Here is a 27,895-nt window from a genome sequence, read left to right on the forward strand (position 1 = left end):
GATTAAAAGTGCCCACCACCACACTCGGCTGATTTTTGTATTTTTAGTAGAGATGGGGTTTTACCATGTTGGCCAGGCTGGTCTTGAACTCCTGACCTCAGGTGATCTGCCTGTCGTGGCCTCGTAAAGTGCTAGTATTATAGATATGAACCACTGTGTCTGGCTAATTTTTTTTTATTATAACTTTATATTCTGCTGTAAGCTGATTTTGTTTATTCAAGCTAAGAGGAAAGTAAAAAAAATAATTTCTAGTTCTACCTTAGCTGAGAAAAATGAGATAGGTAATAAACCAGGTCAAACTACATTGCAAGTAAGAAAACTCAGTTTCTTCGTGAGGATCTGAATATCTCAAGTAGAATCACATTATCACATTGGAAAGCATCTTAAAGAAAATAAAGACTAATTTGGTCATCTTGTAGAAGAGGAAACTGAGACCTAGAAGATTCAACTTAAAGTTTTTAATACTAGCTATTGATGGGTTTTCCACAACCTGATGGTGTGACTTTCATGCAACAGCACTTTCAAATATTAAAAATTAGATATCTTCAAACCACCTTTCCTAGGCCTAATTGGGACTTCCGTGCATCAGCTGATGAACAAACATTCTACTACTTCATTATAGTCAAGTACAATAATCAACAGTTTCATTTTGCCAAGCAATGTTTATTTGCACAATTATTTGAATACTGTGGTGCGTTTATTTATATTAGTTTCTAAAAAATGAACAGAAATGGTAAAATGTTTAAGTGCTGATACTAACAGCCAGACAACTGAGACAATGATGGACACAGTCATGGTCAACCAGACAAGTGACTCATGGTCAACTAGACACATACAGAATATAAGCTGATCCACTCAGTGCACAATGGGGTAAAATTTAAACATAGCCCAAATTCCAAGACTATAATGTCCAAGCGATAGGGGGAAGTGAGAGAGAATTGAGAAAAGATAAATAAAATATGAAATGAAGATTATTATCAGAATATCCTGGGAATTCAAATACAGGGAAAGAATTCCTGGGTCCATTCGCTAGGTATACAGCTTACTAAAGACTCATCATCAAAAGAAGGTAGCTAGTGCCTCATAAGAAAAACGACCTCATTAAAATCTACGTCACTCATTTCTGCCTACGCTGTACAAAATGGCCGTTGATAACTCCTTACAGTTAATAATTGTAGTAATTTATTTTACTGATTAGAGATGGTACTACTGCTGACAAAACTAGACATTTCAGTATTTTTGATGTTGTTTTAGGCATGTACATTCCATAGCCATTGGACATGAAAATATACATTTTATAACTAGAAATTTTACACATTTTTAGTTCTGTAGAACATGTAAACCCAGTGTTGAACTTCTGTACATTAAGTTTTTAATCACCTTTTCCAGGAATGTGTCATGAATGAAAGTGGAGGATGAGCTGGTGTGACATGGATCCTGTCTGGGGATTCTCCTGTGGGAGGGAGAGGGCCTTTGCCTTGGTAGCTGTCTAGTGTACCGATATTCATGCCCCTATGCCCAAGTCTGTGGTGTCAGTTTTACCGCTTGAGAATTTAAAAAATGAAGCTTCCCTCCCTAGTCCCTTTAAAAGAATAAAAATAACTTAAATTAGCTCAAATTCTAACCATAGGCATAAGTGGTTCTTGTGCATGGCAGTGGCTAAGAATGGGCACTGCTTGGTTCTGAGGTGTCTTCTGTCTTTGCCGTGAGCTGCGTGGCAGCTGTGCCTTTCCATGCTTCTCTTCGGAGGCTTGTTTCTCGGTATTTGTTCACCTCAATGGATGCTTAGATTTTCATTCACCAAATGACACAGAAGGCACTGCATTTGATATGGTGACCTCAGAAAAAGTGGCCTCCAGGTCTAGTTTATCTAAGTCAGAAACTGATTCAGGAAGGCCACTGCAACTGTTTCCTGTAGAGAGGCTGGCGGAGGCAAGGACCTGATTCCCCGTGTGTGTATCTGCTTGCTAATACCATGGTTGCACAGGGATAGGTTCCTGGAGATGGTAGCACACAGGCCCAGAGAGGAAATGACAGGAATTTGTAACAGATCACACTGACCTGAAGGAAGGCCCTCACGTACATACATACATCTTGTTATGTCTTGGGTAATCCATGTCCTCTTGAGTATACCTCCCTAATCTGCGGGACTGAAAGACCAAGTGCAGGCAACTGAACCTATGCTCACTTAGAGTGGTTTAGGGAGGAGGCAGTGTATTATGGAAGCATCTCCTTAAAGCCTTTGTCTGTATGAAAGGACACATTGAACCAACTGAAAATCTGCTCCACTAACCAGAGGCAGTGAAGTGAGAGTGAGTATGGTTGGCTTAGATACTGACATTTATCCATCAACCAAATTCAGTGGAAAAAGTGTGGGCCCTGGAGTTAGATCTGGATTTCCAATGCTTGCCAGTCCTGCTTCTTTGCTATGTTACCACAGTGCCTTGTTTTTTTTGTTTTTGTTTTTTTTTTTTTTTGTCTCTCTCTCTCTTTCTTTCTTTCTTTTTTTTTTTTTTTTTTTTTGAGATGGAGTCTTGTTCTATTGCCCAGACTGGAATGCAGTGGTGTAATCTCAGCTCACTGCAACTTCCACCTCCCGGGTTCAAGCAGTTCCCCAGTTCCCCTGCCCCAGCCTCCCAAGTAGCTGGGACTGCAGGTGCACACAATCACACCTAACTAAGTTTTTTTTTTTTTTTTGTATTTTGGGTAAAGATGGGGTTTTACCATGTTGGCCAGGCTGGTCTTGAACTCCTGATCTCACTGATTTGCCCACCTTGGCCTCCCAAAGTGCTGGGATTACAGGCATGAGCCAGCACACCTGATCAGTGTGTTCTCTTTCTATAATGTAATATTGATCTTGAATTATGATGGTTAGTAGATGAGACAATGTATATGAAGTGCCTGGTTGGTGACTACAGAAATAGAATAATAATAATAATAATAATAATAATAATAATAATAATAAAACACCATTATGATTATTTTATTATGTGTCTGTTCTTCCACCAGATGTTTTGCTGGAGGTGTTAGCAGGAAGGTAACCAGCTTTTAGAGCTGTTCCTCTTTGATCTGCTACAGAGGTATAAAACCTTAAAGGCAAGTTGCTATTTTGATTTTGAAAAATCTCAGAAAGACCTAGGACTGCACAGATTGTAGAACTGGTATTTAAGCAGAGTATGTTTGGCAGGAGCGTCACTTCACCCCTAGGTACATTAAATTAAGAGCAGCATCTTGAAAACAGCAAAAGATCACTTCTAGGTCTCCTTTACATAGCAGTTTACCCACAGCTTCTCAGGCATGCGTGTGTGAAACGAAGTCCATGTGCTCTCTATTCAGATTAGAATAGAGATGAGTGGTAAGAGATTTAGAGAGCAGAGTAATTTCAGGTTAGTGTTTGAATTTCGTGTTTGAGAATAGCACACTATTAAATGCCATGAAGTGGCCCAGGAAAATGACTTGAACTTTCAGAATGTTCCCTTTCCTCCATTCTCCCACTTTACCCTGAGATTTTCCATTTGTATTAATTATCTCCACAATTCTTATTAGGTTATGTAGTAGAATTTGAATTTCAAATAAATGTCAAAATCAGAAAATAGGCCTATAATCTTTCACAGCCAGTTATGAAGAGAATGGACCTTTCGTTTCTGAAGCATTTTGTCATATGAAGCACAGACCTTATTTTTCAAATGCTTTGTCACCAGAAGCTGTGACCAATTCTCATTAAAAGACTCTTGAGGAGTACTGGGATGGTGGCAGGACATGGCGGTGTGGAAGAGCAGGCCTGGATCAGCAGTGCTCACTGGCCAGGGCGTCCTGTCCAACTCACCCTGACTACCAGGGATGTGCAGTTGCTTAGAAGCCTCAGAAAATCAAACACTGCATGTTCTCACTCATAAGTGTATGTTGAACAATGAGAACACTTGGCACAGGGAAGGGAGCATCACACACTGGGGTCAGTTGGGGGGGTGTTGGGGGAGGACAGCGGGGGCTGGGGAAGGTGCAGAGGGATAACGTGGGGAGAAATGCCAGTTATAGATGAAGTGGGGGTGGAGGCTGCAAACCATCTTGACATTTATGTACCTATGCAACAACCCTGCATGATCTGCACATGTACCCCAGAACCTAAAGTACAGTTAAAAAAAAAAAGAAAGCTTCCCAACCAGAAAATGAGCATTGATTTCTGAATTCTTAAACTCTGACTTGAAGTACGTGCTGCCCACTCTGCTCTGCTCAGGTGTTTTCTTGCCTCTGTGTCAGTGTTTCATGGTGGTGCTTTCTTTGTGTGAAGGAAGATGCAGTGGTTGGTCATGGGAGAGCACTAGGTGAGCAGGAAGGGAGAAGAGAAGGCCTGAGGCTTTGTCCTCAGTTACTTCCAGTCAGCACGGCCTCTGCAGAGAAGACAAGCTCTGGGCCTTGATTTCCTCTTCCAGTAAATGCCCTCTGATCTAACTCATCTCTCAGTTTCCTCTAAGTGTAAATTTTACATTTCTTTTGAAATATACATAATTGCTTGAGTAGCCCTGAGAGTTTTCCATCTTTCTGTCTTCCCTTCCTCCTTCCCTCCCTCCCTTCCTTCCTTCCTTTGTTAATTTCTATTTTTATTTTAATTGACACATAATTGTACATATGTATGGGGTACAGTGAGGTGTCTTGGTACATATACATTGTGTAATGATCAAATCAGGGTAGCTAGCATTTCTGTCATCTCACGCATTCATCTGTTTTTTTGTAGTGAAAACATTCAAAATCCTTTTTTCTAGATATTCTGAAATTATACCATGCAGTATTGTTAACTATGATCACCCTTCTGCATAGTAGCACACCAGAACTTATTTTTTCTGTCTTTGGCCTTGTACCTGTTAACCAATCTCTCCCTACCACACTTCCCTTTTGCAGCCTTTGCTGTCCACATTCTACTCTTTACTTCTGTGAGGACACCTTCTTTGGCTCCTGCATGAGTGAGGTCATGTGATTTTTGTCTTTCTATGCCTGGCTCACTTCGTTTATAATCTTTTATAGATTCATCCATGTTGCTGTAAATGACAATTTCATTCTTTTTTCTGGCTGAATAGTATTCCATTGTGTACTTAAACTACGTTTTCCTTGTTTACTTATCTGTTGGTAGATACTTGGGTCAATTCCGTATCTTGGCTATTGTGAGTCATGCTGCAATAAATATGGGAGTGCAGATATATCGTTGACATACTGCTTTCATTTCTTTTGGGTGCATACTCTGTGGTGGGACTGCTGGATCCTATAGTCCTATTTTTAGTTTTTTGAGGAAGCTCCAGACTGTTTTCCATAGTGGCTGTACTAATTTGCATTCCCACCAACAGTGTATAAGCATTCTTCTTCCTCTGCATCCTTGCCAGGAAGGATTTGTTTTTTTTTTTTGTAGTAGCCATTCTAACCAGGGTGAGGTAATGTTTCATTGTGGTTTGATTTGCATTTCCCTGATGATTTGTGATGTTGAACAGTTTTTCATATATCAGTTGGCCATTTGTATGTCTATTCAGATTTTTTTTACCTGTTTTTAAATTGTAATATTTGTGTTTTTTTGCTATTGTTTGAGCTTTTAAGATATTCTGAATAGTAACTCCTTGCTAGATGTACAATTTGCAGATTTTTTTTTTTTGTCATTCTGTAGGTATTCCAGAGAGCTGTCCTTTATTAGGTATGATAGTGGCTGTGACAGAGGCAAAGCCCATGGCAGAAAGGCAAAGCAGGCTTTTCATCTCCTTCTGTTTGCCTCTCCTATTTTTTTAAAAAAGTGATTTCTTGTAATAGTGGTCACAGATGTAGATTCTGGTCTAAGTGATAAAATCTCCCCCTCGCCCCAGATATTACTATGTTAACATCTCCATCTCATCTAGAGATTAGTTTTTTTCCCCATGTCATCCTCTGGAGCACAGCCCAGGTCTGAGAATTCAAAGCCTCTCAGGATAAAAAATGGCCATTTCAATCTTCTTACACTAAAACCAGACACCTTATTCTCTAGTTATTCCCTAGGTCTTTACCCAACTTCATTGAAACTACATAATATTCAGTTCTCATGAGCTTAATTATTTTGCTTCCCAGATAGTTTACACCAGCATGAAAGTCTAGACTCAGAGAGGATGGAGGAGCTGTGAGTACTATTATAATAATATCAGTAGAGGATCTTCTGATCAACCAAAAACAAAGGGGCGAAAATGAAAAACATGAAACAACAATGATTGCACAGAATACAGCAGATTTTTCTAAAGAATTGCCATGGTCATTGAAAAAAGCTTAACATATGTTTATATCCTCTGTTTAATAGTACAGTAACATTTCAGTGGATTTCTGTGCTAGTGGTTCCCAAACCGTAGCTGGCATGAGAATCACCCTGAAGAGTTGTTAGTGTACAGACTGATGGGCCCTGCCCCAGAGTTCCTATTTTTTGGGTCTAGGGTAGGGCATGAGAATCTAACATCTTCTCTGGTGATACTGATGTCACTGCTCTTGGGATTGTACTTTGAGAACTACTATTGTATATAAAATTATTTGAAATGTTATTTTAAATAATAAGATGAAATTTCCTGGGAAAAATAACTTGTATGTAAAACGTAGTCCTTACTATGTAATTATTTTTAAAGTATTTTCATTTTGTATAATATTTCTTGTGGCCACCCCCCCACCTCCTTTGTATTACTTGAGAGCTTATAGTCATGGGATTCTTTGCTTTTAAATAATTCTCTGTGTCATTTCTCCACTATGGGAGTCTGCTCTGAGTTTCCTCAATGTGGAGAGACTGTAAATATCTATGATTTTTCCATTTTTGAATATTCTTTTATTTTCATATTTCCTCATTTTAAATTTTAGTTTGCTTCCTTTTTACTGTTTGAACCCAAAGGATAATTTTACTGTTTTTAGATTTTTAATGCTGTTTTCTTTGAGCAGTGGTCATAATATTCAAACACACATGCACACACATGCACACACACAGTATAACATGCAAAAGGTTAGAAGGTCATGTGGTAAAACAGAAATTTCTTTCCCTGCTGTCTCCTAGCCACATCATTCTCTTCCTTGGAAACTTCTACAACTATCAATTTCTTAATATATACTCAATTCAGTATTATTCACGGATTCTGTATTTGTTAATTTGCCTGCTCTCTAAAACCTGTTTATAACCTCAAAATCAGCACTTGATGTGCTTTCATGGGCATTTGCAGAGATGTGTACAACAGGGGGAATAAATCTGAGTTGCCCGATTCACACACTTCCAGCTGAGGTTGAACACAGTGATGTTCTGGTATGTTCAGTTCTCAAACCGTAAACAAGTGTCCTTTTCATGGTGTATTTAGTGTCAGATTTCATGCCTTTCTGTGCTTTTTGTTGGTGATTTTGCTGTTTAAAAATGACCAGACTGGGCCAGGCGCAGTGGCTCATGCCTGTAATCCCAGCACTTTGGGAGGCCGAAGCAGGTGGATCATGGGTCAGGAGTTCAAGACTTAGCCTGGCCAAGATGATGAAACCCCGTCTCTACTAAAAATATAGAAATTAGCCAGGTGTGGTGGCAGGCACCTGTAATCCCAGCTACATGGGAGACTGAGGCAGTCAGTTTCTTGAACCTGGGAGGTGGAGGTTGCAGTGAGCCGAGATCGTGCTGCTGCACTCCAGCCTGAGTGACAGAGCCAGACTCTATCTCAGAAAAAAAAAAAAAAAAAAAAAAAATGAGCAGACTGGGCCAGGTGCTGTGGCTCACACCTGTAATCACAGCAATTTGGGAGGCCAAGGTGGGTGGATTACCTGAGGCCAGGAGTTTGAGACCAGCCTGGCCAACATGGTGAAACCTCATCTCTACTAAGAATACAAAAAATTGGCTGAGTGTGGTGGTGCACACCTGTAATCCCAGATACTCGGGAAGCTGAGGCACAAGAATCGCTTGAACCTGGGAGGCAGAGATTGTAGTGAGCCGAAATCGCGCCACTGCCCTTCAGCCTGAGTGGTAGAACGCGACTCCGTCAAATGATAGACAGATAGATTAGGTAGATTAGACAGACAGATCTGAGCAAAGTGCTGTCTAGTGTCTCTAAGTGCAAGAAGGCTGTGATGTGCCTTACCGAGAAAACATGTATGTTAAGAGCTTCATTTCGGTATGCATTATAGTGCTATTGACTGTGAGTGCAATGTTAATGAGTCAATAATACGTATGAAATATTTTTAAACCGAAACACAGTAAGACAAGGCTATGTATTGATTAGTCGACAAAAATGTGACCAGAGGCTCACAGGAAACCAACTGTATATTTCCCCTTGGAGCAGTGCTTCACTATTTCCTAATTCAGTGGTCATAGCAACTGGATAGACTATACTATTGCATATGAGAAGAATGGACTGCATATGTATTATTTCTTATATACTTTGAAATTTCAACTAAATTATTTCATATATTGTTAATCCTTACAACAGACCTACACAGATTATAGAGAAGTGGAGGGCTTTTTTTTTTTTTTTTTTTTTTTTTTTTTTTTTTTATAACCAGGAGAATTTTAGCAGAGAGCATAGTATGATGGGGCTGTTTGGGTTTAATGGAACTCTGATATGTAGGCCTGAATTCCACTCTTCTAGCAATCTTGATACTATGTTCAGGATATCACTTACCATGCGTGGAATGACCTTCTCTGAATTGTAAGAGAAAAAGTTGTTTGCCATCTTTTTGAAGGACTTGCTAAGTGAAACTTACTTTCAACTAAGGACAGAGCTGTGCTTAGTTTTTCAACTACTTCATCACTAGATCCACTATGGGAAGAAGATGGAGTTTTGGAAATGTTATTGTGAGTTAATAAATAGTGTCTTTTCTTTGCTGAACAGTGATTTGGAAATTTATAACATAAATTTTCATAATGGGTTTATTCCTTTTGATTTGGAAAAACATTCCTTTTAAGGACAAACATATTGTCCAAAACATTGTCTGAAGCAGCTTGAGGACATATTGTCCCTGTCCTCAACTTGCTAAAGATCTGACAGATGCACTAGCGTCTTCACTGGTAAGTTTAGTGAGTGTTTCATGTGCTGTGAGTGAGGTTTGTACAGAAGACAATTGGAAGAGAGGAGAGATGGCTCAGTTTTCCCCGAGGAGAGCATATACAGAAAGTTACGGTTTGTATAGAGATAAAACGTCTCCGGAATTATAAATTATGTCAATGGGAAGTTGTGTTTTGATTTAAAAAGAAATTCTATAAAAAACTTACTAGGACTACCTCTGTTGAAAAATGCAAGGTAGATTAATATTCATTTGGAGAGGGGAGGCAGTGGCAATAGCAGGGATGGAATAGAACCAGGCAGGAGTCAGGTGAACTTGGTTTAAATCCTGGTGCGCTGCCACTTAAGTACTTTGGGTCAGTTGGCAGGATTTTCACAGATTAATGGATGTCTTTCATTGTGGTGTTGTGAGGATTAAAGAACTAAGAAAGGAAAGACTTCATAGAGAAGATGCTACTGCTTTACCATTTGTAGCAGAGAAATATTTCAGGCTGTTAGACTCTGACTTGCTAACTGTGACTGTAAAGACTGACAGAACCTTTGTTTAATTGCTGCGCTATTGGCAAGAGCCAGGAGTTTACATGCAGTGACTTCATTTAGATAATCTTATAAATAATCAGTTTATTTAGAATATTTAGGAGAAAATAATTTTTTAATCTGGAAGCTATTTCTTCTGTAGCACAGTGATGTTTTTAATTGCTTAAAATAGTTTTTAATATGTGGTTTAGAGAGTTGATTTTAAAAAAAATTTAATTTTACTTGCCATAACTATTCTGCTTGCTAAATTGTTCGTGGGTGAAAAATTCATTCTTTTTTATTAGCTGAATATTTTTAATTTTAAAACTGTTATACAAATGTACATAGTAAGATTATTATAAAATTCTTTTAAATGCTGAATATCGTGGATAATTAATTGTGCCAACATTCCCCAAATATGGAATATGTAGAACTATAGTTCAGTATATACCATTTGTTAAAAACAAAAATAAATGATTTTGTTGAGATGTTAAAAAGCATGAAGGGTGATTTTGATATCTGTGTGTGTGTGTGTGTGTGTGTGAGAGAGAGAGAGAGAGAGAGAGAGAGAGAGAATATATTGTGCTTTTCCCATTTATTGAGAGGAATTTTTTTCCCTGATAAGTTTTGGAAAGCATTTGTACTAATAGATATTGGTAACATGAACTTAATTTTAACTGATGATATTTTTGAAAAGTAAAAAAAAAAAAAAATAGCAAAAGAATGATTGGGAATCACTACAATTCCAAATATGGTGATATCTTTAGATACTTATCCTCAAATTAATTTTGTAGCATCTTTGGTCTCTAGTCATTCTTTTTTTTTTTTTTTTTTTTTTGAGACGGAGTTTCACTCTTGTTACCCAGGCTGGAGTGCAATGGCGCGATCTCGGCTCACCGCAACCTCCGCCTCCTGGGTTCAAGCAATTCTCCTGCCTCAGCCTCCTGAGTAGCTGGGATTACAGGCAAGCGCCACCATGCCCAGCTAATTTTTTTGTATTTTTAGTAGAGACGGGGTTTCACCATGTTGACCAGGATGGTCTCGATCTCTCGACCTCGTGATCCACCCGCCTCGGCCTCCCAAAGTGCTGGGATTACAGGCTTGAGCCACCGCGCCCGGCCTGGTCTCTAGTCATTCTTTAATGTATTCATTTAATTACAGATTTTAACCATCTGACTTATGACAGCAAAACGAATTTCTTTTGGAACTAAGTACTGTGATTTGGGTCTAAAAAAGAAACTTTTAAAAGTTGTATTTTTTTCATTTGTTGTTGTGCTTATCATAAGATATGTTTCTCATGAGTATAGAAGTTTCCAGTGTGACAGAACACCTTCAAATCTCTCATTCTTGAACATATGGCATTTATTAGCAGAGAATAGTATTTATAGTCATTTCTCAGCTGAATTATAGTGATGAAAAGCTGTCTGTTTTTTTTGTTTTTACCCCAGCCTCCCGAGTAGCTGAGATTACAGGTGCACACCACTGTGCCCGGCTAATTTTTGTATTTTTAGTACAGGCAGGATTTTGCTATGTTGGCCAGGCTGGTTTTGAACTCCTGACCTTAGGTGATCTGCCCACCTCGGTCTCCCAAAGTGCTGGGATTACAGGCATGAGCCACTGCACTCAGCCAAGATACCTCTTCTTAATGAGGAAGATGGCATTGTATATTGAGATAATAATTATTTTAGAATTGCTTCGCTCACTACTTTTTTCCCCATTAGACTTCATTTTTTAAAAAGACATCGTCTGCACAAAAGGTAACTATTACAAAAGGAGACCAAAGTGTCAAAGGATTTCTTGGGCTCTCTGATCCATATGCCCTGGCACTGTCTCTCGTAAGCCTTGCCCTCTTTGTGCATCTGCCAAGAACTTGCATAATTGTCTTGACAAGTGGCATACTCATTAATATTGTAATGAGCCGTTGCCAACCCATGGAAGCCATGTGCCCCGGGCAGTGAAGTCCAGTGCCAAGTTCTTGCTGATAATTATAAACCATGCCTTAAATACATCGTTGAGACCAATGATAGATAAGTAAATAGTCATTGGACCTAAAAATACTTACATTTATCCATGCAAGCCAAGAGCATTTGTGAATGGTAAGGGGCTGTTGGAGTTCTGAGCTGTGGACACTCTCATGTGTGGGAGTGGCAGCTTCCTGCCTGAGGGCTCCCCTTTTGTCATCTACTTGCTCCAGAATCAATCAGCAAAACATACCCTGATAAGCCATCACAGAAAAGATGTTATTGACTTCTTCAAGGCTGTTAAAGTGCCCAGTCTAGAAGCAAGGTCATTGTATGAGGGCCTGCAATGATTTCTAGAAATAAGGCACACCAGATTCTCTGAAAATTAATAATTGAGTCTAAATGGATGAAACTCAAGAAAAGAGTGTGAGGTGCTCTTGGTACAACTATATATTAAAATTTTCTTTCAGGCATTTCCTGTTACTTAAAATTAATGATTTCAAAGCGCACTGTTCATTCGGCCCTGTGTTGGTTGGACAGTACTATGCAACTTGTTTTTCTTGAGCTCACTAGAAACAATTGTAGCGCTGTGGTGTAAGAGCCATTCATTCATTTTTTTCATTAATTCATTCATGGAAGAAGTACTTTCTTTAGGCATTTACTTCCTGTGCCTGACCATCTTACAGAAACAATAAAATGAATGGCTCCTGCCCTCAAAGGGTTGTTGTGTTCTAGTGGGAAAGGTACACATGTCTCCAGGTAATTACTGCCTGGGTCATTTGGCATGAAAAATACGAGTATTTCAATTTTAAACATCTTATTTATATTTATTTCAATAGAGCCAGTGGGAGATAGGTTTCCCTGGTGCCCAGTTAGTTCCAGAATTTGTAGACCCAGCATTTTCTGTTCTTCTACACATCCAAGTTGGCCTCCTGATGATCTTATTCTTTGAGTATTAAACAAAGTCCCTCTAAGAATAACCCCTAAGTATTCTCCCAGGTAGAGATCTAGATAATGTGTGACCCTGACCCTGATAATTGATTTCATTTGCATGTGAACTTTGAAAAATTTTAACCTTCCACTCAGAAAGAAGGTCTGGATCGGGTAACCAGGATAGGGAGTTGAGGTTGTACAGTTTAAAATTTATTGGCCGGGCGCGGTGGCTCAAGCCTGTAATCCCAGCACTTTGGGAGGCCGAGGCGGGTGGATCACGAGGTCGAGAGATCGAGACCATCCTGGTCAACATGGTGAAACCCTGTCTCTACTAAAAATACAAAAAATTAGCTGGGCATGGTGGCACATGCCTGTAATCCCAGCTACTCAGGAGGCTGAGGCGGGAGAATTGCTTGAACCCAGGAGGCGGAGGTTGCGGTGAGCCGAGATCGCGCCATTGCACTCCAGCCTGGGTAACAAGAGCGGAACTCCGTCTCAAAAAAAAAAAAAAAAAAAAATTTATCCTGTTATGTTAGTAGCAGGAGGATGTTCTGAATTTAGAAAAATTGATGCCAGTATTCAAGACATTTTTAGCAAAACAGACAAGATCAGGCTATAGAATGCTTATATTACCTGAACCAAATGAGACTCAGAAACCAAGAGCACAGTTGAAACTTGGTCAAATAGGGCAATGGTTTTAAATTTTAATTTAAAATATAATGAATGTCTATTTAGAATATTTGGAAATATAAATACATAAAATAGAAAGTAAGTACTGGAGTAATCGCTGTGAAATCTTTTGGCTAGTTCTTCTCATGGTTTCTAAGTATCATATGCGTGTGTTTATAGGTAGATATATATTTATAGAGTTAAGATGATCTTGTACATACAATTTTATCTTCTGTTTATCACTTTATATAGTCTATCATTAAAAGTCTTTGCAACCATTATATTTAATGACTGCATAATATTTTATTGTATGGTTCTCCTATAATTTGCTTAATCATTCCCTTGATGTGGGACATTTATGTGGTTTATATATTTTTTGTATTATAAATAATACTGTAATGAAACTTCTTTGTGTTTAACTTCTGTCTTCATTTACATTATTTCCTTGTGATAAATTCCTAGAAGGGTAATTACCCTGTCCAAAGATATGAACAGGTTTACGTTTCTTGATAGTGCTGAATTTCTTTCTAGAAAGGTTGCACTGATAACTCTCCCTGTCCAAAGATATGAACAGGTTTACGTTTCTTGATAGTGCTGAATTTCTTTCTAGAAAGGTTGCACTGATAACTCTCCCGAATAATGCAGGAAACTGCCTGCTTCTAGCCCTTGTCTTTTTGTTCATACTAGTCAGGAGGAACAAAAGCATTCTACTGACTTGCCTTTGTATCAGTAAAAGTTAATGGAAGCTGCCCATTTTCCCACCATTATTTAGTAGAGTAAAATGTGTAATTGTGTTGACTGAACCCAAGCTTCAATTTTTTCTTGATAGAAATTCTGTGAGTATTTCATCTGGTGGTTATATATTGTGCTTGAACACTTTTGTATAGTGGTGACCATGTATGGGTTATGCTTGCTCATCATTGGCTGTTTTCCTTAAGCTAGTTATGCTGTAGAGAAATAATCAGTCCAGTAGAGTTTGTGTACTACTTAGTGCTTTCTTTACACACAAGAATGAGGGGGGTTGAAAGGACTGTTGAAACCATTATAAAACTCATTCATTCTAACAATAGACATTTATTCAGTGTTTGACTCGTTGTGGTTACTGTGCCGCTTTATAGTAATAAAGAAAGCTTACAGCATTCTGAATTTGTCCAAAGTGAAAAACAAGCAAAATAATCTAAATGTGATCCATGACAGTGTATCAGATGCTTCAGATACCTTTTGAAATGTTACTTCTTAGAGCAGTCTTGCGGAGAAGTGGACTTGACCACCATGCCCACTGTTTCGACATTCCAGGCAGCTGTATCCCAATAGTAATGATAGAAATAGTAACAGTAATGATAATAGCTGCCATTTATTGAGTGTCTATTATGTTCCTTCAAGATACTGTGTTATGCTTTTTACCTTCCTATTACCAGTGCAATGTGTATGTTATTTTCATGTTGAGAAATAGAGGGAACGTAAGATTCAGAGAGAGGGCAAGAGAGAGAGAGCCAGAGTTCTCCAAGTTCATCCTTGTTGTCACAAATCACAGGATTTCCTTCTGCCTAAAGGCTGAATAATATGCTACTGTATACATACATCACATTTTCTTTATGCACTCATCTGTTGATGGACATTTAGACTGATCCCACATCTTAGCCATTGTGAATAATGCCGCAGCGAACAAGAGAGTGCAGATGTCTCTTTGACATGGAGATTTCATTTCCTACGGATATATACTCAGAAGTGTGATTGCTGGATCATATATTAATAGTTCTATTTTTTTTAGTTTTTTTGAACCTCCATACTGTTTCCACTAATGGTTATCCTCATCTGAATTCCCACCCGCAGTGTACAAGAGTTCCTTTTTCTCTACATCCTCACCAACACCTATCTTTTCTCTTTTTGAGAACAGCCATTCTAACAGGTGTAAAGTGAGTTTTGATTGTGGTTTTGATGTGCATTTCTCTGATGACTAGTGATTTTGAGGATTTTTTCACATACCTGTTGGACATTTATATGTCTTCTTTTGAGAAATGTTTATTCAGATCCTTTGCCCATTTTTAAGTTATTTGCTTTCTTGCTTTTGAGTTGCGTGAGTTCCTTATGTATTTTGGACATTAACTACTTCCGAGAGGTATGACTTGTAAATGTTTTTTCGCATTTTCTGATTGTCTCTTCCCTCTATTGAGTGTTTTAATCGTTCTTTACTGCCACTACCAAAGAGGCAGCCCTCTTTGTTTAGTCTGACCTTACTGACCAATTTATTTTCATTCTTTTCTCTTTCCTTCTATTTCTCTTCTTCCCTCCTCTTTCATCCAGCATCAGATGTAGTGCTAGGCTGAGAGAGAGAGAGAGGGGAGAAGGAAGAGGGAAGAGGGGGTAGGGGAGAGGGGAGAGGGGAGAGGGGAGAGGGGAGGGGGGAGGGGGTAGGAGAAGGGGAGAGGGGAGGGAGAGGGGAGGAGAGGGGAAGAGAGTTTGTGTATGTATATGTGTTTATGTGTTCTACTCAAGAACCACACAGCCTAGTAGGAATACAGACAACAGCAAGTAGTAATAATAATACATACCAAGGATTGCACATTGAGAGGTCTTTGGGTTCAGAAAAGGCCTCTGTTTCCTTCTAGATGTCTTTTACCCTGACTTCTGTGCTGTGGCACCCTCAGGTCCCCTCTGTCTTATTCCTTACCTCCCCTTCCCTTAAATATGATAAGTTCCAAGTGCTCTTCTATCTTTTGCCCATTTCTACTTAACTCTTACCCTCCCATGGATTCTTATATACCCTTGTGATATCCACTGTTATCCTGCCATGGATTCTTATATACCCTTGTGATATTAACTCTTATGTCTATGCAAATTACCTCCAAGGTCTACATTTCTAGGACTAATGTCTTACCTCATTTTAAAAGTAATGTAACTTGAATTGCCTTACAGAAATTGTAATGTTGCTCTCTCATTCATACTGAACTTCCATGTATGTCCAAATCTGTTTCCTTCTACAAAAGATGATCTGAACAGACAAATAACAAAAATTGATTCTGAGTTCTGTGTCTCAGTGAATGACTTTACTAGTTTCTCTGTTACTGATCTCTAGAAATCTCTGGCTCACTTTTAACTCTGAATTCAGCTCATCTTATCTCTTACACAGTGGGCAATGAGTTAATTAGCTGATGAACAGAATCTAGTGTAATCTTTTGGTTATGAGATAGGTATTACTTTTCTCTGTTTTACAGATGAGGACCTTGAGGGCCAGAAAGGTCAAATAATATTTCTAAGGATGATACATGGTACCTAAGAGGTCCACTTAAGATCAAACCCACATTGCTTTCTCTGCAAAGTCTGGCCTATTGCCCATTATATTGCATTTTCTCTTCTTAGAGTTGGTCTGATTGTTACTTTTGTACCAGGGCTAACATACTTCATGTCCACATTTGTATTCATCTTCCTTTTTTGTAACTTTTTAATCTACGTATATTTGTGACTAGGAAGATTTTATTAATAGTGTAGAGAAATTTTTCAGTAGCTTAAGCTAAAACAGGGCTCAGGAAACTCTTTCCATAACGGACCTAACAGTAAGTGTTTAGGTTTTGTGGGCCATACAGTCTCTATAGCAGCTACTCAATCTTACCTTGGTAGCAAGAAAGCTGCTGCAGGTAATAAATGGCTGTGGCCGTGTTCAACAAATTTTATTTGTAAAAACAGACTATGGGCAAGGCACGCTGGCTCATGCCTATAATCCTACCACTTTCGGAGGCTGAGGTGGGCAGATAACTTGAGCCCAGATGTTTGAGACCAGCCTGGGCAATGCAGCGAAACTCTATCTCTACGAAAAATACAAAAATTCACCTGGTGTAGTGGCTTGCACCTGTAATCCCAGCTATCTCTGGGGCTGGAGGGCACTGGAGCCTGAGACAGGAGGATCACCTAAGTCTGGGAGATCGATGCTGCAGCGTGCACTCCAGCCTAGGTGACAGAGTGACACCCTGTCACAAAAGCAAAAATAGCCAAACCAAACCAAAACAAAAAACCACCCAAACAGACAACTGTGGGCAGATTTGGCCCTTAGATCTGTAGTTATGTCATTTTTACCATCTAAGCTAATGTGTTTTATTGGATCTACTTATTCATGCATTTATTTATGTATTTAAAATGCCTTGAAGTATAATTTCAATTAGATAAAATAGCAGTTAAGAGAGGTCATTGCAGAGATACCATTTGAATTTAACATTCTTGGACCTTTGAGAAGTATCCTTTTTTTTTTTTTTTTTTTAAATGAGGCAGGGTCTCACTGTGTTACCAAGGCTGGAGTGCAGTGATGTGATCATGGCTCATTGCAGCCTTGAACTCCTGGGCTCATGCAGTCCTCCTGCCTTAGCTCCCCAGTAACTGGGACTATAGGTGTGTGCCACCATACCCGGCTAATATATTAAAGGATTGTGTGTGTGTGTGTTTAGACAGGGTCTTGCCATGTTGCCCAGGCTGCTCTCGAACTCGAACTTCTGGGTCTAAGAGATGTTACTGCCTGGGCCTTCCAAATATGCATTTGCATATTTAAAATTCATATCCACTGCAGTGACAAGTCACTGAACACTGTGGATGGGAAGACATTTCAGTGGAAGCTCAGCCAAAAGCCCTTTTGAAACAACTCTGACAAAACGTTAGGATTCCAAAGTGTTAGGATAATAGGCGTGAGCCATCACACCCCACCAAGAAATGCACTTGACTGGGGGTTAGGAGGCACTGATTTCCCTCCCTCAGTCAGTTGAAAATTCACATATACCTTTTGACTTCCCCAGAACTTAACTAATAGCCTGTTGTTAACTGGAGGCTTTATTGATAATACAAACGATTAATACCTTTTTTTTTTTTTGAGACAAAGTCTCACTCTGTTGCCCAAGCTGGAGTGCTGTGGTTCGATCTCGGCTCACTGCAACCTCCACCTCCCGGTTCAAGTGATTCTCCTACCTTAGCCTCCCTAGTAGCTTGGACTACAGGCACTTGCCACCATGCCTGGCTAATTTTTTTGTATTTTTTTTAGTAGAGACAGGGTTTCACTGTGTTGGCCAGGCTGGTCTTGAACTCCTGACCTTGTGATCTGCCTGCTTCAGCCTCCCAGAGTTCTGGGATTACAGACGTGAGCCACCACACCCGGCCTGATTGTATGTTATAGGCATTATATACTGTATTCTTACAATAAACTAGAGAAAAGAAAATATTAAAATCATGAGGAAAGAAAATATGTTGACTATTTACCAAGTGGAATTAGATCATCCTAAAGAACTTCATTCTTATCATCTTCATGTTGAGTAGGCTGAGGAGGAAGAAGAGGGGTTAGTCTTGCCTTCTCAGGGGTGTGGCAGAGGTAGACGAGGTAGAGGAGGTGGAAGGGGAGGCAGGCACACTGAGTGTAAGTGTTATTGGAAAGAATCTGCATATACGTGGAGCCACACAGTTCAATCCACGTTGTCGAGGGTCAGCTATATTTCAATTGCTCAGAATTCTGAACTTTGTCTCATGGCTAGCTAGGCATATGAATTTATGCTAGTTATGTGTTCTTTATGAGCTTGATGTACCTTGTTGGTAAAATGGTTAAGAACAATGCCTACATCACAGAACTGTTGAAGGGATGAAGTGGAAGAACAGAGTATTTGTAGAAGTATGAATGTCGATGATGTTATCCTCCTGGGTCTCTTATGTATTTCCAGATGATATATTTCTTACAGAGAAATGTGATAGAGGCGGAAAGAAAGGAAGTCATTTCTCAAATAGAAGTGGGAAAGCTCCCTTAGTCATCCATCTCTCTCTGTTAACGATGATAATAGAAAGGATACCTACTTTTCTAGGTGGGATGAATGACAGTGGAGAATGTAAGCAGGGCTGAGCAGACAGATAGAAGGCCTGCAAACGAGGAGGAGAACATCAGACTTTGATTGGCAAGCTGGGGATGCGTCAGGAGAGTAAGGAAGGGACACGAGGCTGGGGTGCACACCTGGGAATGGACCCTAAGTATGGGTTTGGATGTGAAACTGGAACGGAAAAGCATTGACAGAAGCCCACAAATAACTGCATCAGAAGCACCTTTCCCAGAACAATTCTGAACTTTGTCTAACGGCATATGCTTTTGGAGGGAAGAAAGGCTTTCTTGTGTTTTGGCAAGGGTGCTGAGTTAGGTAGCTAATAGCCTAACAGTTTGACTTTGTGGTAAGATGTGTAAAGCTGCATTTGCATATTTAAAATTCATATCCACTGCAGTGACAAGTCACTGAACACTGTGGATGGGAAGACATTTCAGTGGAAGCTCAGCCAAAAGCCCTATTGAAACAACTCTGACAAAATCACGCCATAAATGAATAAAACCAGAGTGTTTCTGGGTATCTTTGAAAATGTCTCACATGATGACAGTGTCAGACAAAGGTGCTGTGCACAACTTCTAATAAGCCATCACACACAAGCACAGCATTTTGACTTGCAGCTAGATATCCTCAGTTCCAATTTTGAGTCGGATTGTGTTGCCCAGGGACAGACTGTGCTTTGATAGTGACTCGGAACAATATAATTCTCTCCTAATGCAGCTTCATATCACGAAGTTGTATATTTTCTTGGTACGATTGCGTGGCCCTTGAAGTAACACAACCACATAGTTATATGCTTTAAAGTAGCCCAATAGATAAGAAGTCCACATTTTAGAAGACTGATTTTTATAATGTAAGTTTATGTACGTAAATTATTTATGAACATTGGGAGGTGACATCTCAAGACTCTCATTGGGATCCCTGAGTGGGTTTAAAACTGGCTTCTGTGGGAGTGGGGAGAAAACACTGTGTGAGTGACCACAGCAGCCCTTTGTGTTGTCTTATTGAACTCTTCCCTATGTTAGCATTTTGTCACTTATACTTAGGTCCTTCTCACCTCATCTGTGACTTGAACTGCCTGTACTAGATGACATCTGAGGTGACTTTCAGCTGTAAAGTTTGGTGATTTTATTAAATTCTAGGCATTTTATTTACTTTAAAATCTAGGTCAGTGCTCTGTCTTCTGGCTGCTCTGTCACTCTTTTCCAACAAGTCTTGTTTCTGGTTAATTGTAGGTGTGTAGTAGAAATTTGCCCTTTTACCAAGAAAAGGTGTCATTGAGAGGGTGCCACAAAGATGTTACGTTCAAATGACATGACCAGATGTGAGAAGATTTGCATTTAGAAAAATAGTTTCAACTGTCCGTTGGTATAGCCTATGATTTTGTATAACATTTTCTTAGGGTTTCTATTTTATTTTTAAAATATTAAAGTTAATCACAATCTAAAGTGATATATTTTGTTTAAAACTTTTTAAAAAAAATTAGTAATGTCACTTTATGATCTAGTGAAGCAATCCAGAAGTTATGCTATGTCAAAGATAAGGAGAACTCCGTAGTTATAAGAATGAATGGCAGAAATGTGAAGGATGGCTCTTATAATCTCTTCTCTTCTTACAATCTTCCTCTCTCCTTTAGAGGCCTCTAGCCAATCATTTGCTTCCTGTGTTAGTGGGACCCTTACTGGAGTCCAATTAAGCAATGTATTTTAGGTGATCCCTCTAAAGTTTTTTGGTTTTCCAATGTACAGGTTGTCACATTTAAAGTTTTTTTCCACATCACGAGTTCAGGACATGATAACATAATAAAGGAGATTTTCTACAAAGCCAAGAATCTGAATGACAAAGGAAGGACAACTGGAGATTAGGGGTCTAAAAAGATTTAGATCTAAAAGTGATCTAAATCTTTTAGATCTAAATCTTTTGATTTAGTGCATTAAGCATCACACGTCTGTCAGCAGCTATCTTTAATTGGCTCTTTCAGCTGTTTGGAGGTCGTAGTTGGGGAGATAGGGCAGTAGTTTAAGAGGGAGCTGGTGGGAGACACACAGAACACACTCGCTTTCCACAGAGTGACAACTGACTTGTGTTTGGCCTGTGTGCTCTTTCCAGAACCCGTGAGAAGTTTCTACAATGGTGGGCTCAGCTCTCAGGAGAGGTTCTCATGCGTATGTCTACCTGGTGAGTAAGGCTGGTCACATCTCCAGAGGCCATCAGCATCAGGCCTGGGGCTCGAGGCCTGCTGCATTAGAGTGTGTTGCCCAAAAAGCCCCAGGCAGTGTGGTGGAGCTGCTGGGCAAATCCTACCCTCAGGACAACCACAGCAACCTCACTCAGAAGGTCCTCGCCAGGGTTGGCCGGAACCTGCACAACCAGCAGCATCACCCTCTGTGGCTGATCAAGGAGCGGGTAAAGGACCACTTCTACAGACAGTATGTGGGCCGCTCCGGGACCCCGTTATTCTCTGTCCACGACAACCTTTCCCCAGTGGTCACGACCTGGCAGAACTTTGACAGCCTACTCATCCCAGCTGAGCACCCCAGCAGGAAGAAGGGGGACAACTATTACCTGAATCAGACTCACATGCTGAGAGCGCACACATCTGCACACCAGTGGGACTTGCTGCACGCAGGGCTGGATGCCTTCCTGGTGGTGGGTGATGTCTACAGGCGTGACCAGATTGACTCCCAGCACTACCCTGTTTTCCACCAGTTGGAGGCTGTGCGGCTCTTCTCCAAGCATGAGGTGAGTCTTGAGATGTTTCTTATCTTTGAAGGATGTCATTGATGTTTTCTGTTGAGGTCACTAACAATTAGCTCAATGAGACCAGTATAGTCATCCTTGCTTGCCTTATTTTACCTTCATAAATCATCCATCCTTAATGACATCTCGCGTACAGGTGTGTCTCAGTATTTTTTGACTCATTTGTTGTGTTAGTAACTACAGAAATTGATAAGCCTTAGTTTTCAGTTGTCTGTCTTTATCCTTTCTCTCAATACTGACCTGCCTTTCTCTGGGTAACATCTTATGAATGGAGAATAGTCTGTGGCTCCAATTCATCTTTAATCCGGGATGGCTGAAGATGCAACATGGAAGCCTGTGGTCAGGTCATTCTTAGTTCTGTTAGGAGAAGTAAATTATGTTTTCATGCTGTTAGAGAGAAATGAATTTCTTAGGTACCTTAGGGGTCTGGCGATTTATTGGCTTGGGCTGTCAACTGTGTCTTGTCTGCAGGCTCTTTCCTGACTCTCCCCAACTTTGCATGTTGCTGTGGGATGTCTTAATTGCTGCTATTCTTGAAGTCTATGTTTGGATGCAGGGAGCCTTTTCTCCAGCTCCTTGCGTCTGTTAGATGTTGTCCTAATATGTTGTGTACAATTTTTTTTTTTTTTTTTTACAAATTATGAAAATCCCTAAAAGCTTGATTCCATTTCCCAAAAACTTGCCATACTACTTGTGCCTCACTCACGTTTTAAAAACCATCTCCATTTTTCGTGTGAGAAACACATTTGTTAAACTAAGCACAGGGTGTATTTCATTTTACTTCTTTAGCAGTATTCCTTCCAGACACGTTCATTGGAACAGGAGGAATTATTATTGTCACAAAAATCTCTCCTGCCAACATAAGCTAAATGAGTTGTTAATATGAAAACAAATAGTGTACCATCCTTAGGCTAATAAGTAACCATTGTTTTGTTGTATTCAATAAGTCATATAGCAGGAGAAAACCGAACAGGGCTGCCCTCCCCTTCTCTCCTTTTTCTTTCTGTTTACCTCTGGATGTGCTATTATTTTGTGACTCTGAAAATACAGTAATAGGTTGGCCTTACACAAAAAGGCCATCCATGCTGGATCTCTGGGTGTCTTAAATGAGCATTCTCACTTCTTGGAATAGCTATTTTCAAAGTTAGGAATACTAATGTTTCATAAGGATGTAGATTTATTAGGTAACTAAAATGAGATGAACGAAGATAGGTCAAAATCTGGGAAATATAACAAGTGATAGAATGCCATTTAAAATTAATGTGCAAGAGGAGCTGTGATGCCAGTAATATGACGTCCGGGTCACAGTAGCAGACAGGTGCTCAGCCCAGCTTATCTCATTAAAGGAATAAGAAAGGACCATGCGCACTGATTTGTAAGCCTGCATGCCATGAAAGAGGCAATGAAAACTGCCAGGCACTTCCGGCATTTTAATGGAGAGAAAATCAAGGCTGCCACAGAAGATGGGAAGTAGGAAGTGGATAGGAAGTTAGCCTTCACCTTGTTTCCTGTTTGTTTTGAGTGCAGTCCAATTTAGCAGTTAGCACAAATTACTAAACTGATAAAATGCTATTGTATATTCTGCTTATAGTTAGAAATTTATGTGCATGCCTCTGTATGTATCTAATCTTCTGATATAAGTTACATCCATGTTCATTGCTTCATTTATGTCTCTTACTAAAAACCTCATAAAGTAGATAATTTTGACTTTGAGGAATGAGGTCCTGAACGATTTAGTGACTTATCTGAAGTTGCTGAAGCAGTTGATAACATGGCTAAATCTGGAACTCAGGTCTTCTGAATTCATTGCCTGTTTTTCTGTATTCTTCTTCTTCTTTTTTTTTTTTTTTTTTTTAATGAAACTCCTTTGTGTGTGGGACTCGCTTATGACCCAAAGGGGAGTTTTGGTTCCAAGAATGGTATGGAAAGTGTAGTCAGAAGCGGGTGGTGCTTTCTGAATTCCTAACCTCAACTAAAGTGTTGGTAAGACTCTGGCCTAATCTTAACTCTAAACAAAATGCTTTTTCTTCTTTCAGTTTATTTCACTATGAATAGGATTTTTAGAGCTGTAATAATGTTACAGAGACAATTTCATAATTTTGTTATCTTTTAAAGTATTTTTGTTTAATCTTTGTAATTATTACCTTCATCACTATAAGGTGTATTTCGGGAGGAAGAAAAGTAAATACAGAGGTACAGGGTAAAAGAAACTGATAAATATAGAATGGATGAATCACAGTAATATACACCTAGCTATTAGTGGTGGGAAAAACCTTTTGTATTTTGAAAAATTAAAAATGAAAACTCTAGTTAACAGTAATAATCAGAGGGAGGGAGTAATCAATAGGTATTGAAAGTCTGCTAAGGCTCTTGTCATATTTAGGGATAGGATAAAATTACTGAGTGACTTCAGACTGTTGTAGAAAAAATTAGATTGCAATACAATCTATACATTCCAAACGGATTTGAATAGAAAAAGAGGAATGTAGAGTATGATCTCAATTTAACAGACGTTAGGAAAAAGCACTGAAAAAAAGTATGGTAAATAGAAACCCCAAATTAAGGGTGTAGATATAAGTCCACATACATCAGTATTCATGAGTTTAAATAGGTTAAACTTACTAATTAAAAACACATTATCAGATTGGATATTTTTCAGTTAGAGAAACATGAAACAAAGCCACACCAAAGGGTGAAAATAAGGGGCAGGGAAAAAGATGTATCAAGCAAATAGTTCCCAAAAGAAAGTTGGTACAGCAATATTAATATTTTATAAAATAGAATTTATGAAAAAAATGTGCAGTGATGAAGAGGGATAATACATCAATCAGAAAACTTTGTGAATTAAGAATTTTTGTGTATTTAACATAAAGGTACATAAAGCAAAATTGAAGAATTGAAAGTTAAGTGACAAATCTATAACCATGTTAGAAGATTTTTAGTGACCTCAGTCAGAAACCAATGGGTTAAGAAGATAAAATGAGTAAAGGTACGGACAATCTGAACAGATGGTTAACAAGCTTGATTTATGTTTATTTTTAAAATTTGGAAGCCATGTACATATACACACATACGCATAATTATATATGTATATGTGTGTAAGCACACATGCAGACCTATGCACACACATGGAGTTTTATATGCAAATGTCAGAACTATATAGTCATATGGATTTCTAAAAATTACTTATGCATTACTAATTGACAGTAGAAGGCAAACAGATGTCAAAGAATCAGTAACAGAAATAGAGCTTTCCCTGCCTGGCTTCAACATAGTTTATGTAGAGAGCAATAAGGAAGGATAATTAATATGTTCCATATTCTCAGAAATTTAAAAATATACAAGTATAGATTCATGGGTTAAAGAGAAATATTAGCAATAAATTACAAATTACTTATCACTGACCAGCAATGAAAATACTTTGAACTGCTCAAATGCGGGGAACCATGGTCACTTCATTATGGAGAAACTTGGTACTCCCCACCTAAGCAGTAGGATCACAGTTAACATTTAAAAAAAAATCGGTAGTATGTAGCTAAAAGGGTAGTTGTGGTACCTTTTGCTTTAGATCCATTTATTTTAAAAATTGAAAATGGAAATCATCAAACTAAGTGTTCAATTTATGATGCTAAAAATGATTTTATTACCAAAAATGTGGAATGGAGGTGGGTGTACAGTTTTTGAGTATCTCCAAGTCTTACCTAATTGATAGAGCAACTAGAATAGCAAAAACAAAAACCACAGACAACATCTACAACACAAGTAGGTGACAAGTTCTCCCTAAATCCTTACAAATGCATAGGAAGTCCCAAAGAATAGCTAGGAGTTCTGCACTGTATCAGAAACAGGTAGTACAGGGACACAGTGGTGCCTGAGAAAAGGAGAGCTTCCTTCGTGGTCTCTCAGAGCACAAGCTTCCCACAATCAGATTTCTGGAGAGGCTTGGACTTGAAGTACCAGTATCACTGTTCATTAGTGACTGCTAACGTCACAGAGGGGCAACCATACTAAACGTGTCTCCTGAAGGAAGGATAAAATGCCCACTATAGAGTCTTCCCTAAAATGTTGGACTTGAGTCTGATTAATTCTCTAGACCCAACTACCATATTTCCAGGACATATTTAGGCTGTGGGAAATTGTGTAGCAGGTCTACTGGAGATGTGATCTGCAGAATGAAATAGAGAACTCAAAAGTAAGTATTTAGAAACGTTTAACCAATGCTAAGTGTTTAGAAATGTTTATGCCATTATAATGAAGCATGTTATTAGTGGACTTATTTTGTTGAACAGTGTGTGGATGGGTTCAAGAGTCCTTAAATACTCTTGGTGAGTTGTGTGTGCCCAGTCTAAGTAGTAGCAGTAGGTCCATGTATCAGTTTGTGATCCACTGGAAATCTAAAATTATTCCTTTACTATGGTTTGAGAAGCACTGCAATATGGGGTAAATGACCTAATTTCTTCAAATAATTTCAAGAAAAATAAGAAGGATACAAATGATACCCGTAGATTAAAATAAAGACAGATCAATTCATCACCATGTGTAGATCCTATCTATTTTTAAAGAAAAAAAAAAAACGTAACACTTGAGACCATTGGAAATCTGGACACTCATTGAATATTTGAAATTGAGTTCTTTTTTTAAATTTTATAGTTGTGATAAATGGTACTGTATTTTTATAAAGTTCTTTTCATGATCTGATGTCTGTGATAGTCTTCAAAACAATGTGGGGAGGTGGATTAGGCATTTGGAGATGGATGCAAGAGGATTAATAATTGTTAATTATTGAAACTCAGTGTTAGATGCAGAGAAATCATCGTCCTTTCTATTGTGTATATGTTTGAAGGTTTCCTAGTAAAAGGCTAAAGAAAAAGACTGAAGGAAAACGTTGAAATCAGTCAGTCAGTCGAAAACATTGACTGAGCATGTACTGGGATTCAGGACTGTAAGAAGATATCAGACAGTCACAAGATTGTCTTTGCTTTCATGGGGAAGATAACTATTAATATAAAAAAAGAATGCAGGATAAATTAAAGATAAAAGCATACATTACAAGCAGTAGGAAACTGAAAGCAATTAACTCTAGAATTACAGCCTTTCATCCATCAGCCTCAGATGATTTTACACATGAGTTTTTACCAAATCATGAATTACTTATGCAGTTTGTTTCAGAGCGTAGAAACAGAGAGACCTATCAAGCTCATTTTATGAGGTTAGACATGTTAATATCCAAATTAGTTAAGAAAGAAAACTTTAAAAGTTTCATCTTTATGAACGTAGATTGTTCTTTTTTAATAAACAGATATAGATTAAGTGAAATATTTAAAACTTCAATGCATTGATTTATTATGTCCTACCCATTATTATTGTACATATGTTACATTATACTATATTAACCGATAAAGGAGAAAAAGCATGTGATCATCTCAGTAGATGCAGAAAAATACTTTGATTGCATTTAATGTCTCATGACATTAAAAAAGCATTTCTTGACGTTAATGACTCATGATAAAAACTTTTAGCAAATTAGGAATAGAAGGAAACTTTCTTGACTTTATAAATGAAATCTAGGAAGTGCTTACAGTAAACATAATTCATGATGAATCATTCTAAACATTTCTATCCAAATTAGTCACAATTCTGATTCCCTGCTATCACTGTTCATCATTATGTGGTAAATTCTAGTTTATGCAGTAAGCTGGAAAGAGAAATAGAAGGCATAATAAGCATTGGAAAACATGGATAAAACTGCTTTATTTGTAGATGATTTGATGGCCTACCTAGAAAATAAATAGAATATACAGATCAACAAAGTTGTTGGATTCGAGGACAATATAGAAAAATTAATGTTTTTATACATAAGAACCAATTAGAAAATGTTCTAACACATTTTATTGGCAGTACTAAATAAAATATTTTAGTGCCTGGGTATAAACCTTGTATCAGATGTTTAAGATATTTATTGATAAAATTATTAAATATTATTATTTTTATTTTTAAAGATAGAGTTTCACCATGTTGGTCAGGCTGGTCTCGAATTCCTGACCTCATGATCCACCCACCTTGGCTTCCCAAAGTGCTGGGATTACAGGCATGAGCCACCACGTCCGGCCTATTAAATATTATTAAAAGACATAGAAGAACATAAGAAGGAGAGATTTACCATGTTTGTAAATTCATAGTTAGGAAAACAATATCATGAAGAAGAAAATTCATC

General features: G+C 38.5%; 1 protein-coding gene across 7 annotated transcripts in view; it reads left to right on the forward strand.

The window, feature by feature from the left end:
• The window catches only part of FARS2 (phenylalanyl-tRNA synthetase 2, mitochondrial), a 529,294-nt gene that overhangs the window by 91,964 nt on the left and 409,435 nt on the right, over positions 1-27,895 (forward strand). For 5 of the 7 annotated variants that reach the window (XR_012517417.1, XR_012517418.1, XM_074398405.1 and 2 more), the window contains one exon: positions 21,031-21,663. The exons of the other annotated variants lie outside the window; for them this stretch is intronic. Coding sequence is in view for 3 of the 5 variants with exons in the window: in XM_074398405.1 (XP_074254506.1) it covers positions 21,052-21,663 (612 nt within the window). In the remaining 2 variants the exon portion in view is untranslated. The remainder of the gene's footprint in view (positions 1-21,030; positions 21,664-27,895) is intronic. 7 annotated transcript variants of the gene reach the window in all.

Source organism: Saimiri boliviensis, chromosome 4 (assembly GCF_048565385.1).
Source record: "Saimiri boliviensis isolate mSaiBol1 chromosome 4, mSaiBol1.pri, whole genome shotgun sequence".
NCBI classification, from domain to species: domain Eukaryota; kingdom Metazoa; phylum Chordata; class Mammalia; order Primates; family Cebidae; genus Saimiri; species Saimiri boliviensis.